General features: G+C 32.6%; 1 protein-coding gene across 2 annotated transcripts in view; it reads right to left on the bottom strand.

Annotated features, from left to right (window-relative positions):
* LOC124360178 (monocarboxylate transporter 10) overlaps nucleotides 1–25,783 on the bottom strand; it is a 62,324-nt gene that overhangs the window by 6,348 nt on the left and 30,193 nt on the right. Inside the window, exons 5-8 of one of the 2 annotated variants that reach the window (XM_046813561.1) lie at nucleotides 22,071–22,269; nucleotides 16,699–16,839; nucleotides 9,024–9,249; nucleotides 7,560–7,782 (exon numbers count right to left, since the gene is read on the bottom strand). In XM_046813561.1, coding sequence (XP_046669517.1) covers nucleotides 7,592–7,782; nucleotides 9,024–9,249; nucleotides 16,699–16,839; nucleotides 22,071–22,269 — 757 coding nt within the window. In that variant the 3' untranslated portion in view covers nucleotides 7,560–7,591. The remainder of the gene's footprint in view (nucleotides 1–7,559; nucleotides 7,783–9,023; nucleotides 9,250–16,698; nucleotides 16,840–22,070; nucleotides 22,270–25,783) is intronic. The other variant, XM_046813560.1, reaches the window with a different exon arrangement.

The raw sequence follows: 25,783 nt of genomic DNA, 5'->3' as shown, positions 1-25,783 counted from the left end.
ATTATTTACGTGGAAAAAAAAAATTGTTATTATTCATTTAAATTACAATTTTTTTTATGTTGAAGAATTTTCGAATATTTTGAAAAGTGTTTAAAAAACATTGTTGATGTGAAAGTTGGATTACAGGTATATATAGTACAGGTATATAATAGTGTCCTTGAAGCAAAAGGGCGGGGTCAATCCTATTCTTCTATTATACAGGTCTCAGTATGTTTCTAAGCATTTAATAAGCAGCTGCTTTGTCGTCAGTCAAGTTATATTGGAGTAGTGTCGTGAAATAAGCCTCGTGATTAGCACTTTACAAGATTTTTGTCCATATAAAATACAAATCGTAAGTAAAACTTTAAAATTTTGCGAAACAAAATTGTATACAAATTATTTCAATAAAAATTATTAAAAAATAATACAGACCATAAATCTTTGTCTCTGTACATACAATTTTACGCAAGCTATTTATCTAGTAATTTTTACGTATTTTCAGTATACTAATTTTATTTGTGCTTTCTGCATTTTATAGATTTGTGTAAATGGTGGAAAAGGTACCTTCTTGTATCATTTGTAAAAGCGGCGATGGAGATTTGGTGAAAATAAAAAGTCGAGGGATAGATACTCTTATTTCGTCAAGTAAACAAAGCAATGATCAGCGGTACAAAAACATTTCAGAAATTGACTGAAGCACACATTCATGATGGTTGTCAATCGGCATACAATAGACATCGATCAATTGTTACAGCTTCCAAAGAACAAACAAGAAAAAAAATCTATTGGGAAGAAGATTATGAAAGAAGCATGTGATTTTGATTTTGAGCATCATTGTGTTTTTTGTGAAGAACCTTGTAACCAAAAATAGAGCATTTCATGGCATGCAGAAGGTTGAGACTAAAGAAAAAATTTTATCAACTTTAAAAGGAAGAGATGTTTCAGAATCATTTAATAAAAGTCTGTTAGTTAGACTGAATTTTTCTCAAAGAATCAGATGAAGTTCAAACTTATTATCATAATAGGTGCATGTCATCTTTTTATGATGGGACAAGCTCAACATCTTGTAGACATACATCGAGTGTAGATTCTAAAGATTTCATAAGTTACTGCGTGTATTACCTAAAAAAGAAATTCATCCGAGTGCCAATTTTCCCTTAACGAAATTAACGAAGAAGATTTTGATGGTGATATCCCAACATTAAATACATTTATAAAAAAATTGAGTGATAGTTTTGATAACGATCTTGGTTTTACTTCAATGAAAGGAGATACAATCATTACATTTAAAAAAAATCAGAGAAAAAATTGAGTAGAATATGGTTTATGAATCACGATCAGATGATGTAGAATATGAAAAAAAAGATATTTATATTTTTAAGTTCACTGAAAAAAATACATAAATATTTAAAAAAAACTTTTTGGAAATAAATAATGGTTTATTGATTCAATTTCAATAAGAATTGTGAAAAATAATTGTAAAGAAATAAAAAATTTATAATGAAAAATACAAATTAAAAAAAAAATTTTACTAAGACTCGAATTCTGTTTCTTGATTTATTTAAAAAATATCCACGTAATTGTTAAATATGCATGATTCATTATTATTTTGCTTAATGCTTACAAATAGCACTGGTATAAAAAAATTATAATTTAAATAAATAATAACAATTTTTCCACGTAAATAATACAATGTATAATGAAAAAAATGTCAATATTTTGTTTATTTTTTCAATTTTTCTGCAGTTTTTTCAATTAAACTACATTTTTTTTATTTCATTTCTTCAAAATAGACAAAAAAAACGAAAATAATGAGCCGTCAGAGAACCTTTTTTGATTAAAAAAATGTTTTCAAAATGGTGATTGAAAATTATCAAAATATTTTTTTAAAGTAAAATTTTATTATAACGGCTGAATATTTCTTAATGAAAAAATACAGTATTTTTACAATAGAACAAAGTATATTTGATCAAACTGTGAGCTCAATCGAACCATTTTTTGTAAAAGAAAAAAATTAAAAAACCAAAAAAACTGTTTTTTATTTGAATTTTTTGGGGGAAATTTTTGAGGTTGTAGGGCAAAAATGATTACTACATAAGTTGTAGATTTTATTATTTCCAACAACTTTTACATTTGACTTTTTTTCAATAGGATGCATTTTTTACTCACAAATTGCAAAAAAAACCATTTTCACCCCTAAAAACCACCCCTCCTATACCCCCTAATAGACGATTTTGGTTCGGAATGGTTTTTTTTTTTATTTATTTATGATGTATTTGACTAAATTGTGCCATTAGTTTGCTGTAAGAAAACATTTATTTTTTTCAATCAGGTAATACGACTGGACTAATTAATTGGTCTTATAGGTAACTATGATAGCAATAAGAAAATAGCAGAATGAATAAATATGTAAGCAAACTGAATACAATCGTACAATATTTTAACATGTTACATAGTATGACATGTACAATAATGAAAATAGCAGTAGACTTAAAATGTAGCCTCAGGGAAGCCTGTTATACAATACTTGGTGTGGTATACTCCTACCTTGTTGTAATTTCTCCAAACATAAAATATAAATATACACTATTTATACAAATGTAATTTCTTAGATAATTTCAACAAGGAACCCTGTAACCATTACTCTCATTCCCCACAACCAGCAAAGAAAGCATTAACCTAATGTGTTACCAACCACAACCCACTGATGTGAACACAGATGAGCATCAATAATTCGGATGTCAAAAATCCGGACTATCAATAATTTGGATTAATTGCATTATATAAATACATACAGCATTGTGTTAGTTTAGTTTCAACTTGCTGAGTACTATGGATATTGAAGCAAATTGTGTATTGGGCAGTGGCAGGAATGGGGCAGTAATGACTGAAACATCAAGGAAACACAGACGGCAATCTTGCTGCTCTACCCTATACCCCACTACCCCAAAATTTGCTTTCAGCCATTCCTCAAAAATTGGTATATTTATGAAAGCAATGTATTTTTTGCAGCAATATATAAGTATATAAATATATTTATAATTTAAAAAAAGATTGAATCACAAAAATAATTTGCTCTGCTTTGACTCGAACCCGGATCTTTCACTTGCCGGGAGAGAATGCTACCACTACACCACAGAGCCCTTACTTTTTATGATTAAATTATTTTGTATTTGACCATATCTATCACATGAGTTTAAATAACAAAACTAACATACGATTAGAAGACTAAATACCAATTTTATTGAAATTAAACCAGGCTATTGGCGTTTATACAAATTTAATAAATGAAAAAGTCGCTTGACAGGTATTTGGTCTTCTAATTATATGTTGGTTTGGTTATTTAAATAAATATGTGACAGAGACGGTCAAATACAAGATAATTGAACAGTACAAAATAAGGGCTCTGTGGTGTAGTGCTAGCATTCTCGCCCAACAAATGAGAGGTACAGGTTCAAGTCTCGGCGGAGGAAGTACTTTTTGTGATTTAATCATTATAGAAATTAATCAATTAATGAATAAATAATCACACACACACACACACACACACATAAAATTTCAGTAAATATTGAATCACAAAAAGTACTTGCTCCACCGGGACTCGAACCTGGATATCCACTTGCCCGTAAGTGTGTTACCACCACACCAGAGAGCCCTTACTTTTTACAATTCAATTATATTTTATTTAGCCATTCCTGTCACTTATGTGTTTAAATAACAATGTATATATGTATGTGTATATACATACCTGATAAAATAACTCAATTAATAAGTGCATCACTGTACCAAAGAGTATTATGGTTATTGGTTTTTAACATAGACTCCACTTCACAATTAACCGCTAGAAAGAATTATGGTCGGATGTATCAAAGTTTGTACATTTGAGAATTCTACCAATTTTTTTATGGCTTCATATTAAAAATCCAGGTAATTTGAAAATCCAGAAGGGGTCCAGTCCCAATTAATCTAGATTATCAATGCTTTTATGTGTAACCTTCTTACATTTCATATGGCCAACTAGTTTAGTTTGAACAATTTTCATACATCTATGAACCACACGTACATAGATTACCTTTTAAAAAGCACATTTATATTAGACACAACATTATATTCTGCTAAAAAAGGAAAAATTAACATAAGTCAATAATGGAATATTCTGTGTTTCTTCCTGTGAGAACAACACATGGTAAATCCAAGATGAGAAATGGGCCAAATTGTGGTGGTAAGTATATAGAAAATGACAGTTATATATCTGTGCTAGGTTTCTTTCTACAAAATAATTATAAGTTGTAACCAATTTCACATGTTTGATTACATCTATATACCAAGTTCATCTGGAGTGATTAAAGTTGAACTGTGGTCTTAAATAATAAAAAACATTAATTGCAATAACTATTTGAGCTATAGGTAAATACAATGTGCAAATTTTATGTTTCTCTAAACGTATACTATATAAATTTTATGTTTCTCTATACGTATACTATATAAATTTATTTACAAATGGATAAAAAACATTAAAAATAAACTGATCTTAAATTTCAAAACATGCAACTACTTGTTAGAATTACTGATACAACATTATATGAATTAAAATCTAAAATAATGTACGAGGTCTGTCCTAAAAGTATCCAGTAGGCGGCTGCGGCGTAACCGACCAGCTCGAACCGGTTATTGGAGGGGAGGGGTGAGCCTACTCCTTCCCATATTAGGCATTGAATACGATCCGGTCACTCAGTGAGTCACAGCGCTCGTTCCGTACAGTACTGCTGTATGTGTGCGTCACATTTCAATATGACTGAACGTGTTGAGCAGCGCATTTGTATTAAATTTTGCAAAAAACTTGGCCATTCAGCATCAGAGATGATTACTATGATACGGAAAGTTTATGGTGACGTGTCTATGGGCGATACACAAATAAAGAGTGTTATATGGCGGTTTAAAATTGGCCGCATATAAGTGGAGAGTGATGACCAATCTGGCAGGACTTCAACAGCCAGAAACACTGGAAAATGTTGAACGTGTTCGTGCACCAATTAATGAAAACCGTCGATTGACTGTCCGAGAGCTGGAAGAAGATTTAGGAATACCAAAATCGTCAGTTTGTAACATTTTACACGAAGATTTAAAAATGAACCGTGTTTCGGCAAAATTTGTTCCTTGGCTGCTTACAGAAGACCAAAAGAACTATCAACTTGAAATGGCACAGGACAATCTGGATTAGATAAAAAGTGACCCAGGACTATTTAAAAAAGTTATTACTGGTGATGAGTCATGGGTTTATGGCTACGACCCTGAAACAAAGGCTCAATCTTCACAGTGGAAAACTTGCGAAGAGCAATGGCCGAAAAAAGCAAGACAAAGTCGAAGCAATGTCAAGACAATGCTGACAGTTTTTTTTTTACCAGGACGGCGTTGTTCATCACAAATATGCTCCAAGAGGCCAGACAGTGAATAAGGAGTATTATCTTGGGGTCCTAAGGCGGCTACGAGATGCAGTGCGAAGGAAACGACCTGAACTGTGGACAAGCTGTGACTGGATCCTGCACCACGACAACACGCCAGCTCATTCCTCAAATCTTATTCAGCGTTTTTTGGTCAAACACGACATCAACCAACTACAACAGCCTCCTGACATAGCTCCTTGTGACTTCTGGCTATTTCCGAAATTAAAAATTCTTTAAAAGGAAAAAGATTTGACGATGTTGAACAAATAAAACAAAATGCGACGAAGGACCTGTTAGCCATTCCGCAAAATGAATTTAAGGAGTGTTTCCGGAAGTGGGAGGAGCGTTGGAATAAGGTAGTGGCTTGTGGAGGGGAGTACTTTGCCGTTGCCACCGAGTAACGTCAGTTCATACCAGACGTCAAGGTCGGATACTTTATGGACACACCTTGTATTGTACTAATTTCAACAAAAATATTAAAATTAAAAGTATATGAATGGCAGCATTATGCATTGCTTCAATGTTTTAAAATGTCTGCTGCGGCTGTGATATTCTAGATGTTTCTGCTTTGGTCTTCTATTTTTCTCATTGTGTGCAGATAAATATAGAAATAATAAAAGTAAACAAATTAAAAGATGTAAATATAACAAATAACTTATTATATTATAAAGATTTATGTTTTAATGTACTCCCGAGATACTAGTCTTTCTAATTATCTTCTAGAGTAGATAACTGATTTCTCTAATGAGAGTTTGTAGTTCTTTCTATTTATATTGTTGTCTTTTTTATATGAGCAATTATGATAAAGTGGTAACTAACAACCCATGAATCAAATCCACATTATCCTCACCAAGAATCATCTAAAAACCCAGATGAAGAACATTCTCAATGAGTATGTTCTTGAAATATGTGAATGATTCAACTGATACAGTGAGAAGATCCATGAAACCTTTCAGGTCTTGAGACCTGCACTGGTTGTGAACATTGTTGTAAGTTTTAGCCAATAATCAAATTTAGCAGTAATTGTGTAACTTCAATTTTGTACCAAGAAGGGTAAAGATTGTCACTAGACCAATGAGTTATGAGTGGCACATGTGTTTTGATGAAGCTGCCTAATTGGTAAGACATAAAATGAATATTCAGGTTGCCCAATGTAAAGTACATAATGTTGAAAAGCAAGTGAGGCAAAGCATTGTTGATTATTTTATACAATTAACCCGTTGTAATTCTGTTGGATTTGATAACCAATTACATTAAAGAAAAAAACGAGACCATTTCTGACTAGTAAATATTTTTACAATGACAAATCCATCAATTTTCAGTTATTTAATAATTTTGTGTGAAACATAACACAATCTGCATCGGCCACAGCAGACATATTAAAAACCAGAGATTTTGTTATTGATATAACATATTCAACACAAAAACAATGTATTATGAAATCTTGAATGACAAGCTCATGTTATTTTAAATTCTTGACTTAATCTACATGTAAAACAAAACAAGTAAATAATTAACTACTAATGATAAACTGAAATGTGAACTGCCAGACTGTCTAATGTAAAAAGATTAATGAATACTACAGTGAAAGAAATATAATTTTTAAGTTTGGTGAAACATATTCAAACAATGTGAAATATGAAAACCAAAGAGAATGTCAGTGGAAGGGTTGAGGAGGCAAATTAACTATTTGAATTTTTACTATAGAAACAGTTTTATATTTAATATAATTATTCACTAAAAATTCTACGAATTGGCTCCTATTAGGTATTGTAAATTAACAGTAAATAAAAATTAGTATATTATCAGACTTTTTACTAAAAAAGTAACAAAATCACTCTTGTTGACAGTATGACTTTTTAACCAATCAATATTTTAGAAAAACAGGACTTATTTTGCATGGAATAAACTCAAAAATAATCAATAAAATGTTATTTCATTTAATAGTGTTCTCGATGAAACATAATTGCATGACCTTAACCCATCAAATGATGTTCTCCTTAATACTACTACTGCTACTACTTACATTCCATACTATTTTTTTAGAATTACAAAGCCACGCATTGAAATCATTAAAAGATTACAAAGATTCTATGGGAAACAGAGATAGAGAAAGAGACAGGATAGTATATTTACAGAGAAAGAGAGAAAACAGTGAACCAAGCCAGTCAAGTGACCTCCGTGTGCATGCGAGTGCAGGAAGAGCCAAGCAGAGGTTGTCGATCACTCTTACCAGTGTCGGTGAGTCTTTGGTTAGGAACGTAATGGACCAAGCATAACACAACTGCACAAACTATAGGGGGAACACCTGCTAGTAGAAAGGGCATTGTGTACGACTTGGTGTGGTCATATATTAACCCTGAAAAACAATGAAAACATAACTATTAAATGTTATCACTGTCCCTTTAATTACATAAATAAACATTCACTAATTACAGTCATGAACATAGTATAAATAGAATATAAAGAATTTGCTATTGAGACTAATATTGATTTCCAAGTACTGATGGATCACACATTGATTTAGCTTTGGAAGTTCGGTTTTGTATCCACTGCATGACAGGAAATCGCTTGTTTTATCCTTGGGAAACAAAACTTATTTATTTTGACAAACTTATCGGTTTAAATTAATTTAATTTAATGGTTAATATTTAAATCTCTTCATTAAGGTGGTCTATTTGGATTTGGGTTGACTATTTTTTATAGAAAATAAAATTTTCCCAGCCCCTCAATGCACTATTTTTGAAGGCAGAAATAAAATTTACAATTTACAAATTCTTTTAGATATTTAATGCAGAATTTAGGATTATAATCAGGACCAAAGAAAAATGGTTCCCTATAAGGATATAAAATTTGTATAGTAAGCACATTAAGATGACTGGAAGTATTGACATGTTTTTAATTATTACAAAATTCCTAAGAAAAGCGCCTTCCTAAGCGCAATATCTATAATCTTAAGAAATTGTACTTAATTTTAAAAATATAATTTTCTTCAGCCATAAACGATAAAATGCCAGTAAAACGTGCTACTCCATGAATCTATAACTCATGTAAAAATTTAACCTTTTTGTCTTCAGCCGGATTTATTTGGGCTTGATTAGAAAATTGCCTAAATGTCATACTTTGAATGCCTGTAATTTCCCGTGGAGTGATAAAAAATATTTATTTTTTCTGCCTTAAGCCTTAAAAAGCTATGGATTTAAAATTAAAAAATTTCTCCGTCAAAAACCTATTCCACCGCCTTAAAGTGATGTAGAGAATGGTATGGGTAACACATAATAACAATTTTGGCTTCGAGATGATTCTGCCTTCTTGATACCACTAGGTAGTCAGTATGTTTCCATAGATTTATAATGTGAGGTCATAATGTTTTTCCTGGAACAGTCATAACAGTCTTTTGATCAATTTTGATAATTATACTCATAAATGACTTTTTCAAATATTGGATAGCATTATCTTATCAATTTTAATTTTAATCTTTCCATTTTCAATAAAACTAAAATTGAAAGGGGATAGGAGCATCTCAATGAATAGCTCATTAATTCTATGAAATGAAACATGGTTATGATCCCTTCTATCTAATAAAGGCACTACCGTTACCTGCAATAGGAGGGCCAACCGTAAGAGGGATGCTACAGAAGCCTAAGAGGAAGCCAATAGCCTGTCCCGCTCCTTCCTGGCCACACAGGTCAAAGGCTATAGGCCCGAGTAAACTGATGAAGCAACCATCAAAGAGACCCATGGCCAGAGCAATCAGCTGCAGCAGATGAAAGCTGGGGCTGACCGTCATTAACATGGTCAGGAGTCCAATGAACAGAAATGACAACTGCAATAAAAAAGAACAGCCTTTAACCTCGAGCTGAATATTTTGACCTATTTGAACCCACAAAACTTAATTGTTGCAGAGTGGCTAGCTTGTTCAAATTACTAAAATAAAAATAATTGTCTCTAATAATCCTATTTTTGATTTCCTTTACACATTTGCTGCGGTGGGCTGCTTTTGTAGTACTGCTGCATACCAATGTAGTCCCGGTTTCTTTTCATGCAAACTGTTCTCGGATCGCCTTCTATGTTGTGTTTATTGTATCGTGACTATGTATATGTAACTGTAGTCCGATGGAAGAAGATATTAAACTCAATGAACACCTGCTTTTGACAGAAAAGAATCTGATCAAGTTCAGGCAGCTCTGATGATGATAATTTTAACTTTTTGTTTACTAAATAAACATTTAAAAAATAAAAGTTACACTGGTTCATGGATGCCTGTGGGGGACTGACACCAGTGGTGACGGGCTGCTATTCAGACCCGGAAATTACGTCATCAATTCAAGTCCAAAAGGGTTGCTGGACACTTTCCATCCATATCTTGGACACCCACATCTCATTTTAGGGTGAGTAATACAATTTAAAGTGGTTTGCATTTTGTGGTTGCATGTCATCACATTTCTCGCAGTGAATGTGTTAAGCAACTGAGATGAGAAGCCTAAATTCAATAAAATCCCTGTGCTCTAAAACAATTAAGTTTTGTGTAAGTGATCATGCACAAAAGAAAGGTGATTTTATTAACAATATACTTCTGAATCAGAATCAGAATCATTTTATTGTCGTCCCAACAATTACAAAATTGTATTGACAAAGTCAAATATGATATTAAAAATATCACTAAGTAGGCCTACAGAGCCTAAAATAAATACAATCTATATCTATTTGTTAAAAGTTTAAAATTGTTTAAAATTTTAAAATTGTTTAAAAATTGTAAGTCACTAAAATTAGCATTAAAAATCTCATCTACACAATAAAATGTTTTTTTCCTCTTGAGCCACTCTGCAACAACATTCTTAAACCTACCAACAGAAATTGATCTAGCACTTAATGGTAAACTTATTGAATAGCCTAGCTCCGGTTATTGCATAGTTCTGTTGAGTTTTACTTAACCTAGCATATTGCACATCAATTGTATTTTTTAATTCTAGTGTTGTGTTCATGGTTAAAGCTTCTAAGATTGAAAGAGTCGAGATTTTCCTTAACAAAAACTAAAACTGTGTAATATATATATACATGGAAGCGTAAGTATACCCAGTTCTTCAAAAAATGGCCTATAGGACTCATTGTCGCTAATTCCTACTATGCAGCGTATAGCTTTCTTTTGCCACTTAAACACAGTCTTGGCTCCACTAGAGTTGCCCCACAGTAAAAACCCCATACAGAAGGTGTACATTAAAGAAAGCGTAAATATGCACTAATGACAAGATTAAGACTTGTATACAATTTTAGTTTTTTTTAGTAGAAAATATTACTCTTGCCAATCTAATACATAAATGGTTTGTATGGATTCCCCAGCTAAGCTTTGAGTCTAAATTGATACCAAGCAGTTTTACAGACTTATTTACAGAATTACGTAAACTAAAGACAATTTCCTCGGTCTTGTTATTATTCACAGTTAATTTATTAGCAGAGAACCAGAGATAGGACCTTTCCCTCATATAGCCCATAACGACATCATTTAATTTTGAGTCTCTGTCTGATGATAACAGAGTAGTATCATCAGCATACAAGACAACCTTACCAGGGACAAATTTAGGGAGATCATTAATGAAGACAGTAAACAAGAAGGGGCCTAAGACTGAGCCCTGGGGAACCCCGCTTGCTACCCTCTTAAGTCCTGATCTCTGGTCACCTACTTTGACAAGCTGAAGTCTATTGCTCAATAAGACATAATCAAAGACAAAGCATTGTTCTCCAGACCATAATATTTCAATTTTTTGAATGAGTTCATCATGAGGTACAACGTCAAATGCCTTACTTAAATCCAATAACACAGCAGCTGTTTCTTCCTTATTTTCAAAGCTATTCAATACATAAGAGACAATATTTTCTACAGCTTTAACAGTTGACAGATTTTTCCTAAACCCATACTGAGATGAAGAAATCAAATTATTGTACTCAAAGTAATATTCCAATTGGTTTTTCACAATAGTCTCTATTAACTTTTGATATAACAGGTACTAGGGCAATAGGACGGTAATTGTTTAAATTCATTTTGTCACCCTTCTTATGTATAGGTACTGTTTAATTGTTATTTTTAAGGCACTGTGGATATATTCCATCAGTAAGCACCAGTTTTTATCAGCTGTGTTAAAGGATAGATTATAGCATCTAATATTTCCTTTAATACAAAGTTGGAAAGTCCATAGACATCTTCTGATCTGGAATTACTTAACCTATACACAGAACTATATACCATCTCTACTATTTACAACTGTCCACTTAAAACTAGATAGGCCCAGGGGGTTTAATACCTGACGATTTCAACATATCAACAGAACTTGCTACATCTAAAATATCACAGTTATTTTTTAACACATTAACAACATTAATAAAAAAGCTATTAAAATCATCAGCTGTTATTGGGATTTTTTCTTTGGCTTTGTTAGGCACACGACCTGTTTCAGCGTTTATAACTTTCCATGCAGCTTTACATTTATTGTGTGACTCAAAAATAAACTTTTCATTTGCTCTTTTTTTAGCCAAAATAATTTCCTGCCTATACATTTTCTTAAGCCTACCATGAATTGCCATGCACTGAGGATCAGTCCTTCCTTTTTCATGACTTAAGTCTAGCAATAGCCTCATTTCCCTTAGCAGAGGAGTGTACCAGTTCAACTTTAAGCTTTTTGACTTATATCTAGGCCTACTATGGTTGACAAGACTTTTCATTTTTAGAGGGCATGATTCATTTAAAACAGTCAGATAAAACTTGCAGAAAAGTTTGAAAAGCTAACTCAACATTAGTTACTGTTAAAAAAATGCTATCCCAGGTTACAGATCTTAACCTATGCTTAAGTCTATCTAGAACAAGGTTTTGCTCAAAAGCCTATGTGTATCAAATGTACAGTGAATATTTTGAAAAGGTTCAGAAGATGAGGTTAGGTGTTGCATATTATAATTTAAAAGAAGAGCACAATGGTCAGAAAGATGAGGTTGGATAATTTCACAGGTGAGCATTGAGGGGTGTAGGTTAGTGATAAAATTATCAAGACAGGAGGTAAGGCGGGTGGGCTGGAAAATTTAAACAGACAAAATCAAGAGATCGTAGAATATTAACAAAGTTTTGCACTTTAGGGTCGTCACTTTTTGGATCCATGTTTATATCGCCAGCAATTATCATCTTGAAATTTCTGTATTTATTTAAAAAGTCAATAAGATTAGCCAGCTTCTCCGTAAAGATGTCGACTGACGAATCAGGTGTACGATAACAGACACAGTCAGTAAGCGCAAAGTAGGAAAAACTATCACAGCCACTTCAAATTGCTTAATTTCACACAGGCAATGGATGTCAACAACTTCAAAACGCATGTAAAAAAGTGTTTTTTTCACAAATATTGCCACCTCCGCCAAATGAAGTAGGCCTACAATAACTAGCAGCTAGTAGAAAACCTGCTGGTTGATAGAGCAATATTTCATTATCTACACACCAGTGTTCATTAATGCAAAGTATGTCACAATTGACATCCTCAAGGAAAACATTCCAGCTCGTTAACTTTATTTTTAATTGACTGAGTGTTTATGTGCACAAAATTTACATCCAATTTCAAACCAGATATAGATTGAGAAGGAATAGGATCACTCACCTTAACTGCAAACTTTGGTAGGCCTAAAGTTACCAAACTCGCACCATGGTTTGATTCCAAAAAAGACTCACTGGGAACATTATGAGAATTATTCTTCTGATTATATCGAAAAACGAGCCACATAAGTCCCCAACTGGCCAGAAATCTGCATCGTACACTTTATCCCAGAGGGTAACGGGAACACTAACCTTAAAAGAACTATAACCGGGGTTTACCTGTTCTTATGTTTCGTAACTCCACAGTTACCGTTTGCACCTTCATTAATATATCTTTTCATGGCCATACAGTCAACATCCTCATCAAACCTGGATACAAACAGAAACCTACTCTTCTCGACAACTTTGAGTTGGTCATTTCTTTGTTGCACGTCCCATAATAAAATCAGCGCGATTTCGGTTTTGCAGTTTATTGAAACCAATATTTACACCACGCTTTTCTTTTGGCTTGAACTACTTTGAAATCCGTACGATCGGATTCAACTTTACTCATCTTCGTAATTATTGTCCCTGATTCTGATAGTGACTGTTTACCCCAAACAACAGTAGAATAGGAATTGGGGACTGGAACAGAACTGCCTTGCTTTAGAGTTAGGAGACTGAGTATTGTCATGAAGCCTCACAGTTGTTTGCCCCATTAACACGACCAATTGGATCTTCTGCAGGCTTAGAAACTTTTTCCTTCCTCTTTGGAATAGTTATTTCCCTCAAAAAGCTATTTGACGGAACAGAATTTCGTCTGCCTATGCATGAAGAGATGTCAGAGTTAACCACCTGGAGTCAAATCAAATTCATCATTAATAACCTCACTAATGTTAGTTTCACCATCAGTCCTATTTGAATTATTTACCAAATATAATGAGCTTGTGTTTTTAGGAGATGATTTTAAAGCACTAGAATAAGAGGTCCGACTACTATTACTAGTTAAGATATTGCTAATCACTTCTGAATGATCGGTCAAAATTGAGGTTAGTCTAGCGTTTCTCGGGCCAACAGATCGGTAACCTGTTTACGAAGATCCTTTTGATTCTGAGTTATATCAAAAATCTGGTCTGTTAGAATTCTAATATGCACCGAGCACTCACACGAGTTTATATCAATTCCCTGCAATCAGCCACTGCATCGAGCGGCTTACTCACTGATACACGTTTCTCCAACTGCTGCTGCGTACACTCACTGCATTGAAAGTTCGACTTTTCACCTTTGGAGAAAGAGTAATCCTTCTTAGATTTACCCGCACAATCAAAATGAAACCAATTTTTTACAATTTCCGGTACACATAACTCCTCCAGAGCTACGAGGGTCGTCCCATAAAGTAAACCGCCGTTTGGGCGTGGCGCGATAAGTAGTGGGGGTAGCGCCGCCATTCTCACATCGGTGTGCGCAGCCCTTCAGTACGCTTCTAGCTGTGCAAGGGAGAGCATCGTGCGATCGCACGTTCTTTTGTTACAAACGTAAAAACATGAGCGCCATGATAGAAAATCCCGCCAAGTGTGAAGTACGTGGTGTAATAAGATTTCTGTGGTCGAAAAGTTACACAGCAGCTGAAATTCACCGTGAATTGAGTGCGGTGTATGGCCCAAACATTATGAGGGAAGGTGTAGTCCGTCAATGGGTTCGTTTTTTTTTAAATGGAAGAACGAACGTTCACGATGAAGACCGAGTGGTAGGCCATCTCTCGTCAGTGATGACTTGGTGAAAAAAGTGGATGAGAAAATTCGCAAGAACCATCGCTTCACAATCTCGGAACTTTCGGATCATTTTCCTGAAACCTTTTACTGTGAAACCTTAAAATGGCTACGACGAGCGATTCAAAACAAGCGTCATGGTCTTCTGACATCTGGTGTTGGGTTTGTCCATGACAACGCCCGTCTTCATACAGCTCAAAGAACAACAGAACTTTTGGAAAAGTTCAAATGGGAACGTTTTTGACCCACCCCCCTACAGCCCGGACCTGGCTCCCAGTGATTTCTATCATTTCCCGTACATGAAGCGGTGGCTTGCATCTCAGAGGTTTGCGAGTGATATAAGAGCTCCAAAACGCTGTGACAGGTTTGGCTACGTTCTCAGGAGGCAGATTCTTTTAAAGACGGAATTTCAAAAACTGTTAAAAGATATGATAAGTGCTTGAATTTGTTTGGTGAATATGTAGAAAAGTAGAGAAAAGCTGTAGTTTTTAACATTTATATAATAAACTTTTTGTATCTCAACTGGTTTATTTTTTATTTCAAAACGGAGGTTACTTTGTGGACGACCCTCGTATTAGTCACTTTTCTTGGACATCCACCACAAACCGGGTTCTTACTAGCAGGCGCCATTTCTGCGACAGACAAGTCTCAACAGCTGTTTCTTTCCATATTTGCACACTTGAGTTTTGAGCACACTCATTAACATGCACATGACACACAGATAAAACACACACACACACACAGATCTGTGTGTCTGTTTAACACACAGATTATTATCTGCTTAACACACAGATTATTGTCTGCTTAACACACTATATTCATTTAACAGTGTCACAAGTATTGAACAACGCCTTTTTATAACATTTACTATATCCATCATGAATGTAGTAACTTTGTATTAGATGTATAAAGTCCTGTATAGTTTCTGACAAAGGCTACTGGTCCAGCACTAGAATTGTGCTTTCTCTATGTTGCAGGAAGGCTCTGACTTCTTCACTCCAAAGCCGTTTACAAACTAGCTCAATTAACGCTTTTTCCATTAAACATTAACAACAATTTTTATTAAGCTACATCCAATCACAAATCATCTAGAGTAGTTGTGGAGAAAATGGTTCACAAAACAGTTTATCTAGAGAATAGCACTGTAGAATTTCCACATGGTGATCGGGATTACCACTGTCACGTGCAGTGTACTCCTGCATAACTGTCAGGATTAGGTGACAGAGTGTTAAATAGAATAAATATTATTAATATAAAACAAATATTGTGTAGATTAAATTTGAGTTCAATAAAGTAATAGACTATCTGCTCTTTTTTGTGCATACTTTCTAACTGTGATTATAGTGGTTTAATTTGATTGATGAAATGTTGCACAGACCTGAAACTAATAAATATTAATACATTTTAACAAAATTATAAATTTATTTTATAAAACTCATGAACTTTTTCACAGTTTTAATATATTTAAAAGTTAAATCACATTATGGTATATACAGGTTATACAAATTGATATTAATATAAATATCTTTGAAAAAAGTTCATGACTTTTTTTCTCAAAAAACTGGAAAAATAAGATATTTAAAATTTTGTAAGTTACATAACAACTATAATAATACAATATTTGATAAGTTTTTATTTTTTCTGAAGGTCTACATAATTTACCATCTTAGTTTGCAGTATTTCAATACAACTATAAAAAAGTATATACAGACCATAATAATTTTGCTAAATTATTCAAGTGTCAATCTTTGAAGGTTTAATCATAATAAGTTGTGGTGGCTAAAACTGTACAATACAACATCATTTGGGAAGAATTGACATTTCCCACCTATAACAAACTGTCCAGTTTTTACTTCTGTTTGAAATAGAGACATCAAGGTTTGATGTGACCATACATTTGTACCATACATGCAATGATTTGACTATGGAATACACTCTCCTGCTGTAAAGACAACACTACCTGTTGTAGAAGAACTCTGTTGACTCGCTGATTGTCTGCGATGCGGCCGAACAGCAGTCGACCTGTCCCTGACGCCACTCCTATACAGAACACCAGTGACTTGCCATCTCCCTCAGGAAATTTGTCAGCTACAAACTTCACCTGTAATATAAGAATGTATTTATAAAGCTATAAATTTAGCATTGACTTAGGTACTAAATCCAATACTTAAAAGTAGGAACTACTAATTATTACATGGATTTTGACCTAAATTCTTCTCTGCAGTTTCAAGCAGATGGAGTGCTGCTAAGCACTCCATCTACTTTGTAAATCCTCTCAATATCTGTATAACCTACATAAAACAATTGATAATAACTACAGTAAAATATTGACAACATGAAAATGCAAACTTAAAATTTCATCTTTATATGAAAAAAACTACAAGCCCATGGTAGGTCACACAATCAAAAGAATGATTTACTTTTTTGTTTTTGTGGGTACTATGACTCTTCCCATTATGAGGTTTCTCTCAGTGAATTTAATTAAGCTAATGAGTTCCTCATGTTAGTCTTATTTGCATGAGTTATTTGGTGATTTCGATGCATCATTGTAACAATCTATTTTTGAGTAGGTTTAAAGAATAGTATGAGGATACGTAAATATCCTGCTCGAAACAGTATTCAAATCATTAAGCTAATGAGTTCCTCATATTAGTCTTCTTTCCACGAGTTATTTGGTGATTTCGATGCATCATTTTAACAATCTATTTTTGAGTAGGTTTAAAGAATAGTATGAGGATACTTAAATATCCTGCTCGAAATAGTATTCAAATCATTAAGCTAATGAGTTCCTCATATTAGTCTTCTTTCCACAAGTTATTTGGTGATTTCGATGCATCATTGTAACAATCTATTTTTGAGTAGGTTTAAAGAATAGCATGAGGATACGTAAATATCCTGCTCGAAACAGTATTCAAATCATTAAGCTAATGAGTTCCTCATATTAGTCTTCTTTCCACGAGTTATTTGGTGATTTCGATGTATCATTGTAACAATCTATTTTCTGATTAGATTTAAAGAATAATATGAGGATACGCAACAGTCCTGCTCGAATCAGGATTCAAATGTAATTCCCCAAATAATAAGTTGAGATACAAATCACTCTGTTGCATTTTATAACCCACACACCTGATTTAATATCAATTTAACTTTTCAAAACGATAAATTAGATGTTATTGTATACTAAGAATATTTAAAAAAGCTTTTAAGTTGGGCCAGTTTGAAATTATGTCTCTTGATTCTGGTCTCAAGTAAAATGATTTATTATTATTTTGTCATTTGAAATAAGCCAGAAGTTAACTTGAAGAGCTAAATCCGTAACTTGTGTTGTGAACATGTTCTTGTAGTTATTTTATAAGAAATAGTGAAATATTAATATATTTCATGTATGTATTTAATGCCTATATTTTTTCCTATCCTCCATTTAGGTAAGTCTAGAAAGCCTCCTGTCAATCTGTTAACCTTTCTGGCCCAGAGTCATTTTCCAATCTGTTGGACAGCTAATTGTACACTGATGACCATTCAACAATTAACATCTATTAGTCTACTGCCCGCTTTGCCCCATGCACCCATTTCAGTACTATTCCTTTCATGACAAATAAAAAACTATAACTTCAGTTCAATTTTGCAAGTTATTTTAATTTGGTTATAATGTGACTACATCAGAAATGAGTGATATATAGTGTTACTTATAAAAAAAAAAACACTTATCACAGCACAAGCCACAATGATATGTTCTGTCCATGTAACTTTTGTGGATGTATGATAAGGTCCTCTTAAAAGCCCAGCTAGATAGAATGATCTAAGCTAGGTAGACAGAAAGAAATCATACTTCTGGAAATTTAAATCTAAACTAGCACTGTGTCAGTATTGTCTATTTGGACCTCTAGTGTGATTCTCTAAAAGAATATTTGATGACATCAGCATGTGAATTGTGAACATTGTATGGAGAATACTTTGTGATACATATATCTAATTTAAGATTTATTCTACCAGCTGCTGGTAGTTTACATGGGTAATATTGGTTTAAAGGTTGTTTGTCATTTGAAGTATGAATCATGTTAGGATTCTAGGTACTCATTATGAACATTTTAACAGAAAACTACAAAATCCTCAATGACCACATGCTTTTTAGTCAGCCAACACACTGGAGCCACAGTTGGATACAAAAAAAAAACATTTTAATGTGTTTAAATACAATTACAAAATCATGATACAAATGATTCCATGAGTCAAGTCTGTGACAGTGTCAGATTTCAGATGCTACACTAAGTAGAAGGTGAATGAAATGAAACCTAAAATTCACATTGCATCAACCCTTGTCACCATAGCGACATTACGTATAGTAAAAATCTATTAAACCATAATTCCAAAATAAAATAAGAAGTGCATACATGAGTGAGTGGAGTGGGGAAACGAAATTTTAAATGGAATATGTTTTACAAATAGTTAGTTGACATCCTTTAATATATTAAAGTAACCAGTTGAAAATAGACATGAAACTGCAACCATGTTGTTGGCAGCAATATATCAAAGAAAGTTCGATATAGGAAACAATATGAAATTACATAACAAACCTATCTCACTCACCAGATAAAACTAAGGTATCTTGAGAAGTAAAGTGCTTGGCACTGAAGGAGAATTATAACGTATTAATAAATTATAAATTATAACCTCACTTGGACGTGTCTTGTCTTTTAAATAAAAACAGGATTGATATTTTTATTACTAGTCCAATTAAAAAAAAAATTATTATTACTAGATTATCAACAGAAGATACAGGCAACTTGTGGCAACAAAGTGAAGGTAACTAAATTCAAAGAAAAATACAGTTTACTATAGAACTTGCAGTTTTTTTTTTATTGGTATGGGTAATAATGACCCTCATTGCTGTAGCTTAATGGCTTGTGCTTGGTATAAAGATAATATACATACAGCGGATGATATACTTATGCTCGTAAACTGGCTTTAGATTAAAATTAATTCAAATTATAACTTTTCTTTATGTGACCAAGGACATTATAAATTCAACCTATTTTTTTTTTAAATTGATTTGGAACTCACTGATTAGTCTCTCTAAGATTTGTAAATTTAACTTATTGACCCCCCCCCCTCTCACCACCGACTGATAATAGTAAATTCACAGAATAATGCTTAGGTATTTGTCCTTCTGCAGCAGATTTTTCGGATATTTATAAAAATATATGCTAAATGGTAAGGAATAAGTGGTATATAATCATAGTATGAATTTACCATAGCCTTGTTTATTTATATCAACGTAAATTAAAAAATGTTTATTTTTTCCAAGTTTCCTCATTGCAGCTTTCACATAACTTGAGATAGTAAAATACTTCAAATGTACATAGATTTGTGGTACATAAGAATACGTAACACATGCACAATTATTGATACAACCAAAGAAATTTATTATAACAATTGAAAGTACGGTATTTATTACACTTTCGTAGTCACCACCTCCAGTCAGGAATCTTTCTCATCCCTGAATGTGTAAGCACAGAGTAGAGCTAAATTTATTGTAACATGTAGGATGGATGCCACAGTTGCAACTAAGACACCAGAAAACACTTATTTTTTTTATACAAAGGTTATGAGCGCAAACAATGTAAATTTTTGTGTTTTTTCCATATGAATATGCAAGTAAACGACCACCATAACCTGTATTATTTGGGTTGTATGTTGGTCTCCCTCGCTAACCAAAGCCCATTTTATAACAAAACAATTAAACATGAGCAACTTCATAAAAGTCTAGCAACAGTGGAAACAATAAACATCAACAATGATCAAGCTGTACCGTTTTACTAGCACATGAGGGGTTAGCTTTGAAATTTAAATTTTTGTGAAGGTTCAAAAAGGAAAAGAAAATCTTCTGAAATAAATAAAGTTCAAACTAAAATAAACCTTCTTGAAAATAATTACTGGATTTAAAATTAAAATAAAAGCTTCTTGATGACTTTTAAGTTCAAACTTGTAATATATTCGTCACTCAAAAATGTACAAAGTTCTTACAGCTTGTCTTTTATTCAATTTTCAAAATTCAAAACTTTCACACTCTAGTCTGATCTGGCAATTCTTCACTTTAATTTATCTTCAAAATTCAATTTTATTTTATTACTAATTTTCTTTACTTTACTTTAACTATTACTTCTTTTCAGTGTTAGAATTTATATAATGCTGAAAGCATCTGTAACAACCACAAAACTCTTTTAGTATTTTTACATAAAATTTTATATACATGTGCTCACTGCACCAAAAAGTTTTATATTGCACAGATCAAAAGGACAAGTTCCTAAATTCCCATTAAATTTAATTTTTACAATATTTCTTTCCCCAAAATTATTCAAAATAATTAAGAATGAATATTGATTGGACTCCAGTTAAAAGGTTCACTTACCCGCAGGTTCGATGACGATTAGTAAAAATTAACTCTAAGCACTTTCAAAGACTATACTCGTTACTACTACTTCCGATCAACTGAGACGGGAGGTACGGCACGTCTAACTCACCCCACCTCTCAATTTCGTTATCAAACACTCCCATCTGCGATGTGCACCTCGCTGTTAGAAGCCTCTTTTGTACAGTCCAGTCCTTATCATTCTTCTGGGCCTACTCCTTCCACCGGTAATCCAGTTACCCCAGAATTATTATTTAATACAATCGGTACAAAGCCATCATCCACGTGGCGAGTACTGAGGTCTGTCAGCTACATGCCGTGTGGCCTTTGGATCGATGTTAGCTGATAACATGTAGTATAACGAATATTCTTGTAAACTATACAAAATTAATTTTTATTTATAAGCAGAGGAAAATTCACCGATTGACGTGCCGTGTTTACAAACTGTATAAATTAACTTCTGTGCCATCGACCATCAGTTGTAGGGCCTGTTTTTCCATTTGTTCAGTATTATTGATGGATATGTTCAGCAAACTAAACTATGCTTTCCACAGCGCAGAATGGCCAAGTTTGAGAAGAATCCGTTTTACTTTGGTATTCGGCTGTTCAATAAGTTACCGAAACGAATAAGAGCAGAAACCTCCTTTTCTGGATTTAAGAGATCGCTGAGAAACCTCTTAAAGAGTTCAGTGTTTTATTCTCTTAAGGAGTACCTTGAGTTTAATTTTTGACTTCCTCTCAATTTTTACTTAGAAAGTCAAGGTATCTCGTTCTTGCTTTTCCTTCATTGATTATACTTTACTCCATTATATTACTTGACAAAACACAATATTTGCATATTTTTTGTAAAATTGTACAAATCAAATGTATGAATAAAGAATTGAATTGAGTAAAATTGTAGCTGACCAAGGAAGTAAACTTACCATGTGGACATACGGAACAAAGTAGCCAAATAAAGCTACAGGTATAGCCAGAGCCCATATCACATATTTCTTCAGATGCCAGATGTCTGTATTGATGAGAGCCTTGAACTCTTTCTTCTCGGCTCCAGCACCAGAGAGAGGTATGGGCTTGAACAGCAGAGCACTGCCCATAATGAGACACATGAACAGGGCCAGCACCCTGTACATATCACCATTATACAGTTGTGGTTTAAGTACTTTATGGTATGTAGAAATGTGAAAATAGGTTAATTCACAAAATGCTAAAAAGTAGGATAATATAAATAAATAATATAGCCTGTCATTTATATTTATTTCCATATTGCATTATTTTTTTTAACTTTAGAATCAAAACTTTTAATATAACATCCCTGAAGACAGAAAAAAATTATTGTTAATTTCATGGTGAGATTGAACAAATCGATTCATTAATATTATATGAAAAATAGGACAAATATTGTCATTTATATATTTATCTAACACGTTTATGATAATGGCTTATTTTCGGACTTTTTTATTTGCAGTCAAAATTTTCAATAATAATAATGGCAAAAAAACTGAAATTTTTTAATGTTAAACATCTACGTATAATAAGAAATGTATGAGGCTTCTCAATTTAGCAAAAAAATGTATTTCAATATGTTTTTTAATTTTCTTTGTTTACCCCAAGGGACACCTAAAAAATAGTTCATAATAAAAAATTAAACAATGGTGCATCCAACAGGGTACACGATAGTCTGAGGTATTTATTCAAGTGCGGGATCAAATTTAACAAATTACCAAGACAGGCAAACAATAAAAACGCAATAAGGAAATGAATAGCAACATGTGCCCCATCGAGCACACAACACCCCCTCACGAAGCCCAGTGTGTACCCTTGACCGATCAGGTACCTTTCCTTGACCCAGTTGTACCTTCCTATACCAATCAGGTATAGGAAGGTAGTTGTGAAAGATTGTGTGTAACCTATGGGGTACACGTCGTCGTGAGTGTGTTAAATAAAAATGGGTCAAATTGTAAGTTTGAGATGCTACAATAAGTGTGTCCCATAATTTTTTAATTACAGAGTCACAACCTATAATATCACTTCATTGAAGACAGGAAGAATAGCCAAAAACTTTTTTATCACAACACAAGAAATTAGGTGTAATTTAGGGCAATATTGAATCTAAGTCCAAATAAATTAGCTTTAATATTAAAATGTGAATTTTACAATAGACACATGAGTGATACACACTGTGTATTTTTTTAAGATTTCTGACCTAAGAGATATTTTGTTGTTAAATGTACGTTTAGAAAATGAAATGTTTTTGATTAAATATACATCTTGTGAGAAAACAATAAAGTCTATTATATTATCACTGTTTTTAAATGCATATAGTCAACAATCTATTGACATTACAATCAAGTAGAAACATTTAATAAAATTCCCAAATTTTCCTCTTTTAAAATAAATAAACAGATTAGTACTATCAATATGATAACTCTACTTTTAATCAGGAGAAACTTTGGCCACATCCGTACAATGTTGTCAGTGTAAACATTTGCAACAATTATTCAGAAGCTGGTTGATCAACAAAACCAAATGTAACTCGAGTTCAATAACACAATGGCAAGGGACTTTATTATCAATATTTGGTGATAAAATTTTCTGTTTATTCCGTAACACTTCTTGATAAACCTGAGAATTGTTTGGTATTGATCCTCCATGTATCATCCGGAAATTTAGAATAGCTGTAAGGTTTATTTTCTACAAAAAACAGTCTATATAACCCCTACTATTCCATTACATTTAGTTTGATCACAAAATGTTATACATTTTTACAGGCATTGAGAACATTTTATTCTAATTCTAATTATTTCAATAACTTCTTTCTTTGTAATTTCAAATGATAGTATTACGTTGCATGACTTACAAATGTTGTGACAGGTTGTCACAATATTTAAGTTGTCGCTTATTAAAACAAACAGTTGTCACAGATATTGACAATTCTTCATAACGCTTCTTCACTGAAGCTCTATACTGAGTGAGACTGGCTACTCTTAGTCTACTGCAGTCAACGTATTACATTTTATCTTGTAGCTATTATGTATTCTTGTTTTTTTCTAATTTGGTAAGAACATGAATTAAATCCTGACACTATTCTTGTATATATGTGTATATGCCAAGTGAATAAAGCTGTTTTGAATTGAATCTAATATTATTGACTATAAAACAAATCCTACATTTACAGTGGAGTCCCGCTAATCCGAACACGTGTAATCCGAACGTCGGTTAATCCGAACAGGTCCAGGAGGAATTATTTATAACGATAATGAACAGTTATAGGAACTAATTACTTAAAAAATGAAAATGGGTGCATCATTTCGTACATAAACAAAGAAAACTTTAATTAAATAGACATACAGTATTTTATTAAGACAAATTGTGTACGGTACAGTACATAAATAATGAAGTTAAATACAGTACCAAATTGAAACTTATAGGTTAAGTATGAGTTAAATTACTGTATTAAGAAGTGAAATCAAACAAAAATTGGACGTACAGTACTGATATTATTATTGAGTACAATATTAATTGTTAAAAGACATAAATTCAGTTATTGTCTTCTGTCGCATTAAAGAGAGTCTATTGGATGACGCGTAGTTTCGTACAACTATTGAACACGTGGACCCGTACAATATCCAGTACGCTCACATTGCTTAACAATAGAACTCTCACACTAAATACGGTAAATGTGCTTAGTATTCGCAAACACGTTTATTTGTCAAGAAATACAATGCAACAGTCAGAAAACATGTTTTAATAAAACAATGTTGATAATTCTATAACAAAATAGACCCATTCTCAAGTTTAAAACCGTATTTTTTCTGTAATTCTGGCTAATCCGAACAATCACATAATCCGAATAGGGCTCGGTCCCAATTAGGTCGGATTAACGGGACTCTACTGTATATGTCTTATGTTCATGAAAATAATTAGTAGTACAAATGCTAATGTTGAGATGTGGGCAAAAATTCAACTCCTCTAATAATGTAAAAGCAGATATGAATGTGTTATTGAACAGATTAAGTCCCATAACTATGTTATTTTTTAAGATTTTTATTCAGGAAGGTTAGTTATGGAATACTCAGAAGCGAATTTCCTCTTAGAGAATATAAAAAATATGTTCATTTTAAAACAATTACTTTAAAATTCCTCTTGTTACTGTTTTAACCTGGTTTTTTTTCAATTACTTATTAAATATAATTATTATACAAATAAATCCATTACAGTAATACAGGATTTTTGTTTTGGTAACAAATTAAACTACATAAAATTTAATGTACACCCGAGACATTATTATAATGTTCAATATTTGTAATATTTCTGCTAAAAATCCATTTTTATAACAAGTTGTTGGTATTGGTTTGAATTAGTTGTATGTATATATAAACCTATTTTATTAGTAATTTATATGGGTGAGCATATACAATTTTTAGTTCATCAATGTTATTTTTGACATTGGCCTTTTACACAAAGCTGAATTAAACTTTATGTTATGATTCTTTAGTAATTAATTCAATCTGAAGGAAAATAGTTAGTTCCAGAAAAATATGTAATGCTTAATTTCTTTATATTCATCTTATTTTCTGAATATATTCATTAAAAAATGCATAGTAAATATACATCTATATTCTTTAACAATTTTACA

The sequence above is a fragment of the Homalodisca vitripennis genome, chromosome 4, assembly GCF_021130785.1.
Source record: "Homalodisca vitripennis isolate AUS2020 chromosome 4, UT_GWSS_2.1, whole genome shotgun sequence".
Lineage (NCBI taxonomy): Eukaryota > Metazoa > Arthropoda > Insecta > Hemiptera > Cicadellidae > Homalodisca > Homalodisca vitripennis.
The sequence above is the reverse complement of the archived record's forward strand: the minus strand, read 5'-3'. Positions and strand labels throughout refer to the sequence as shown.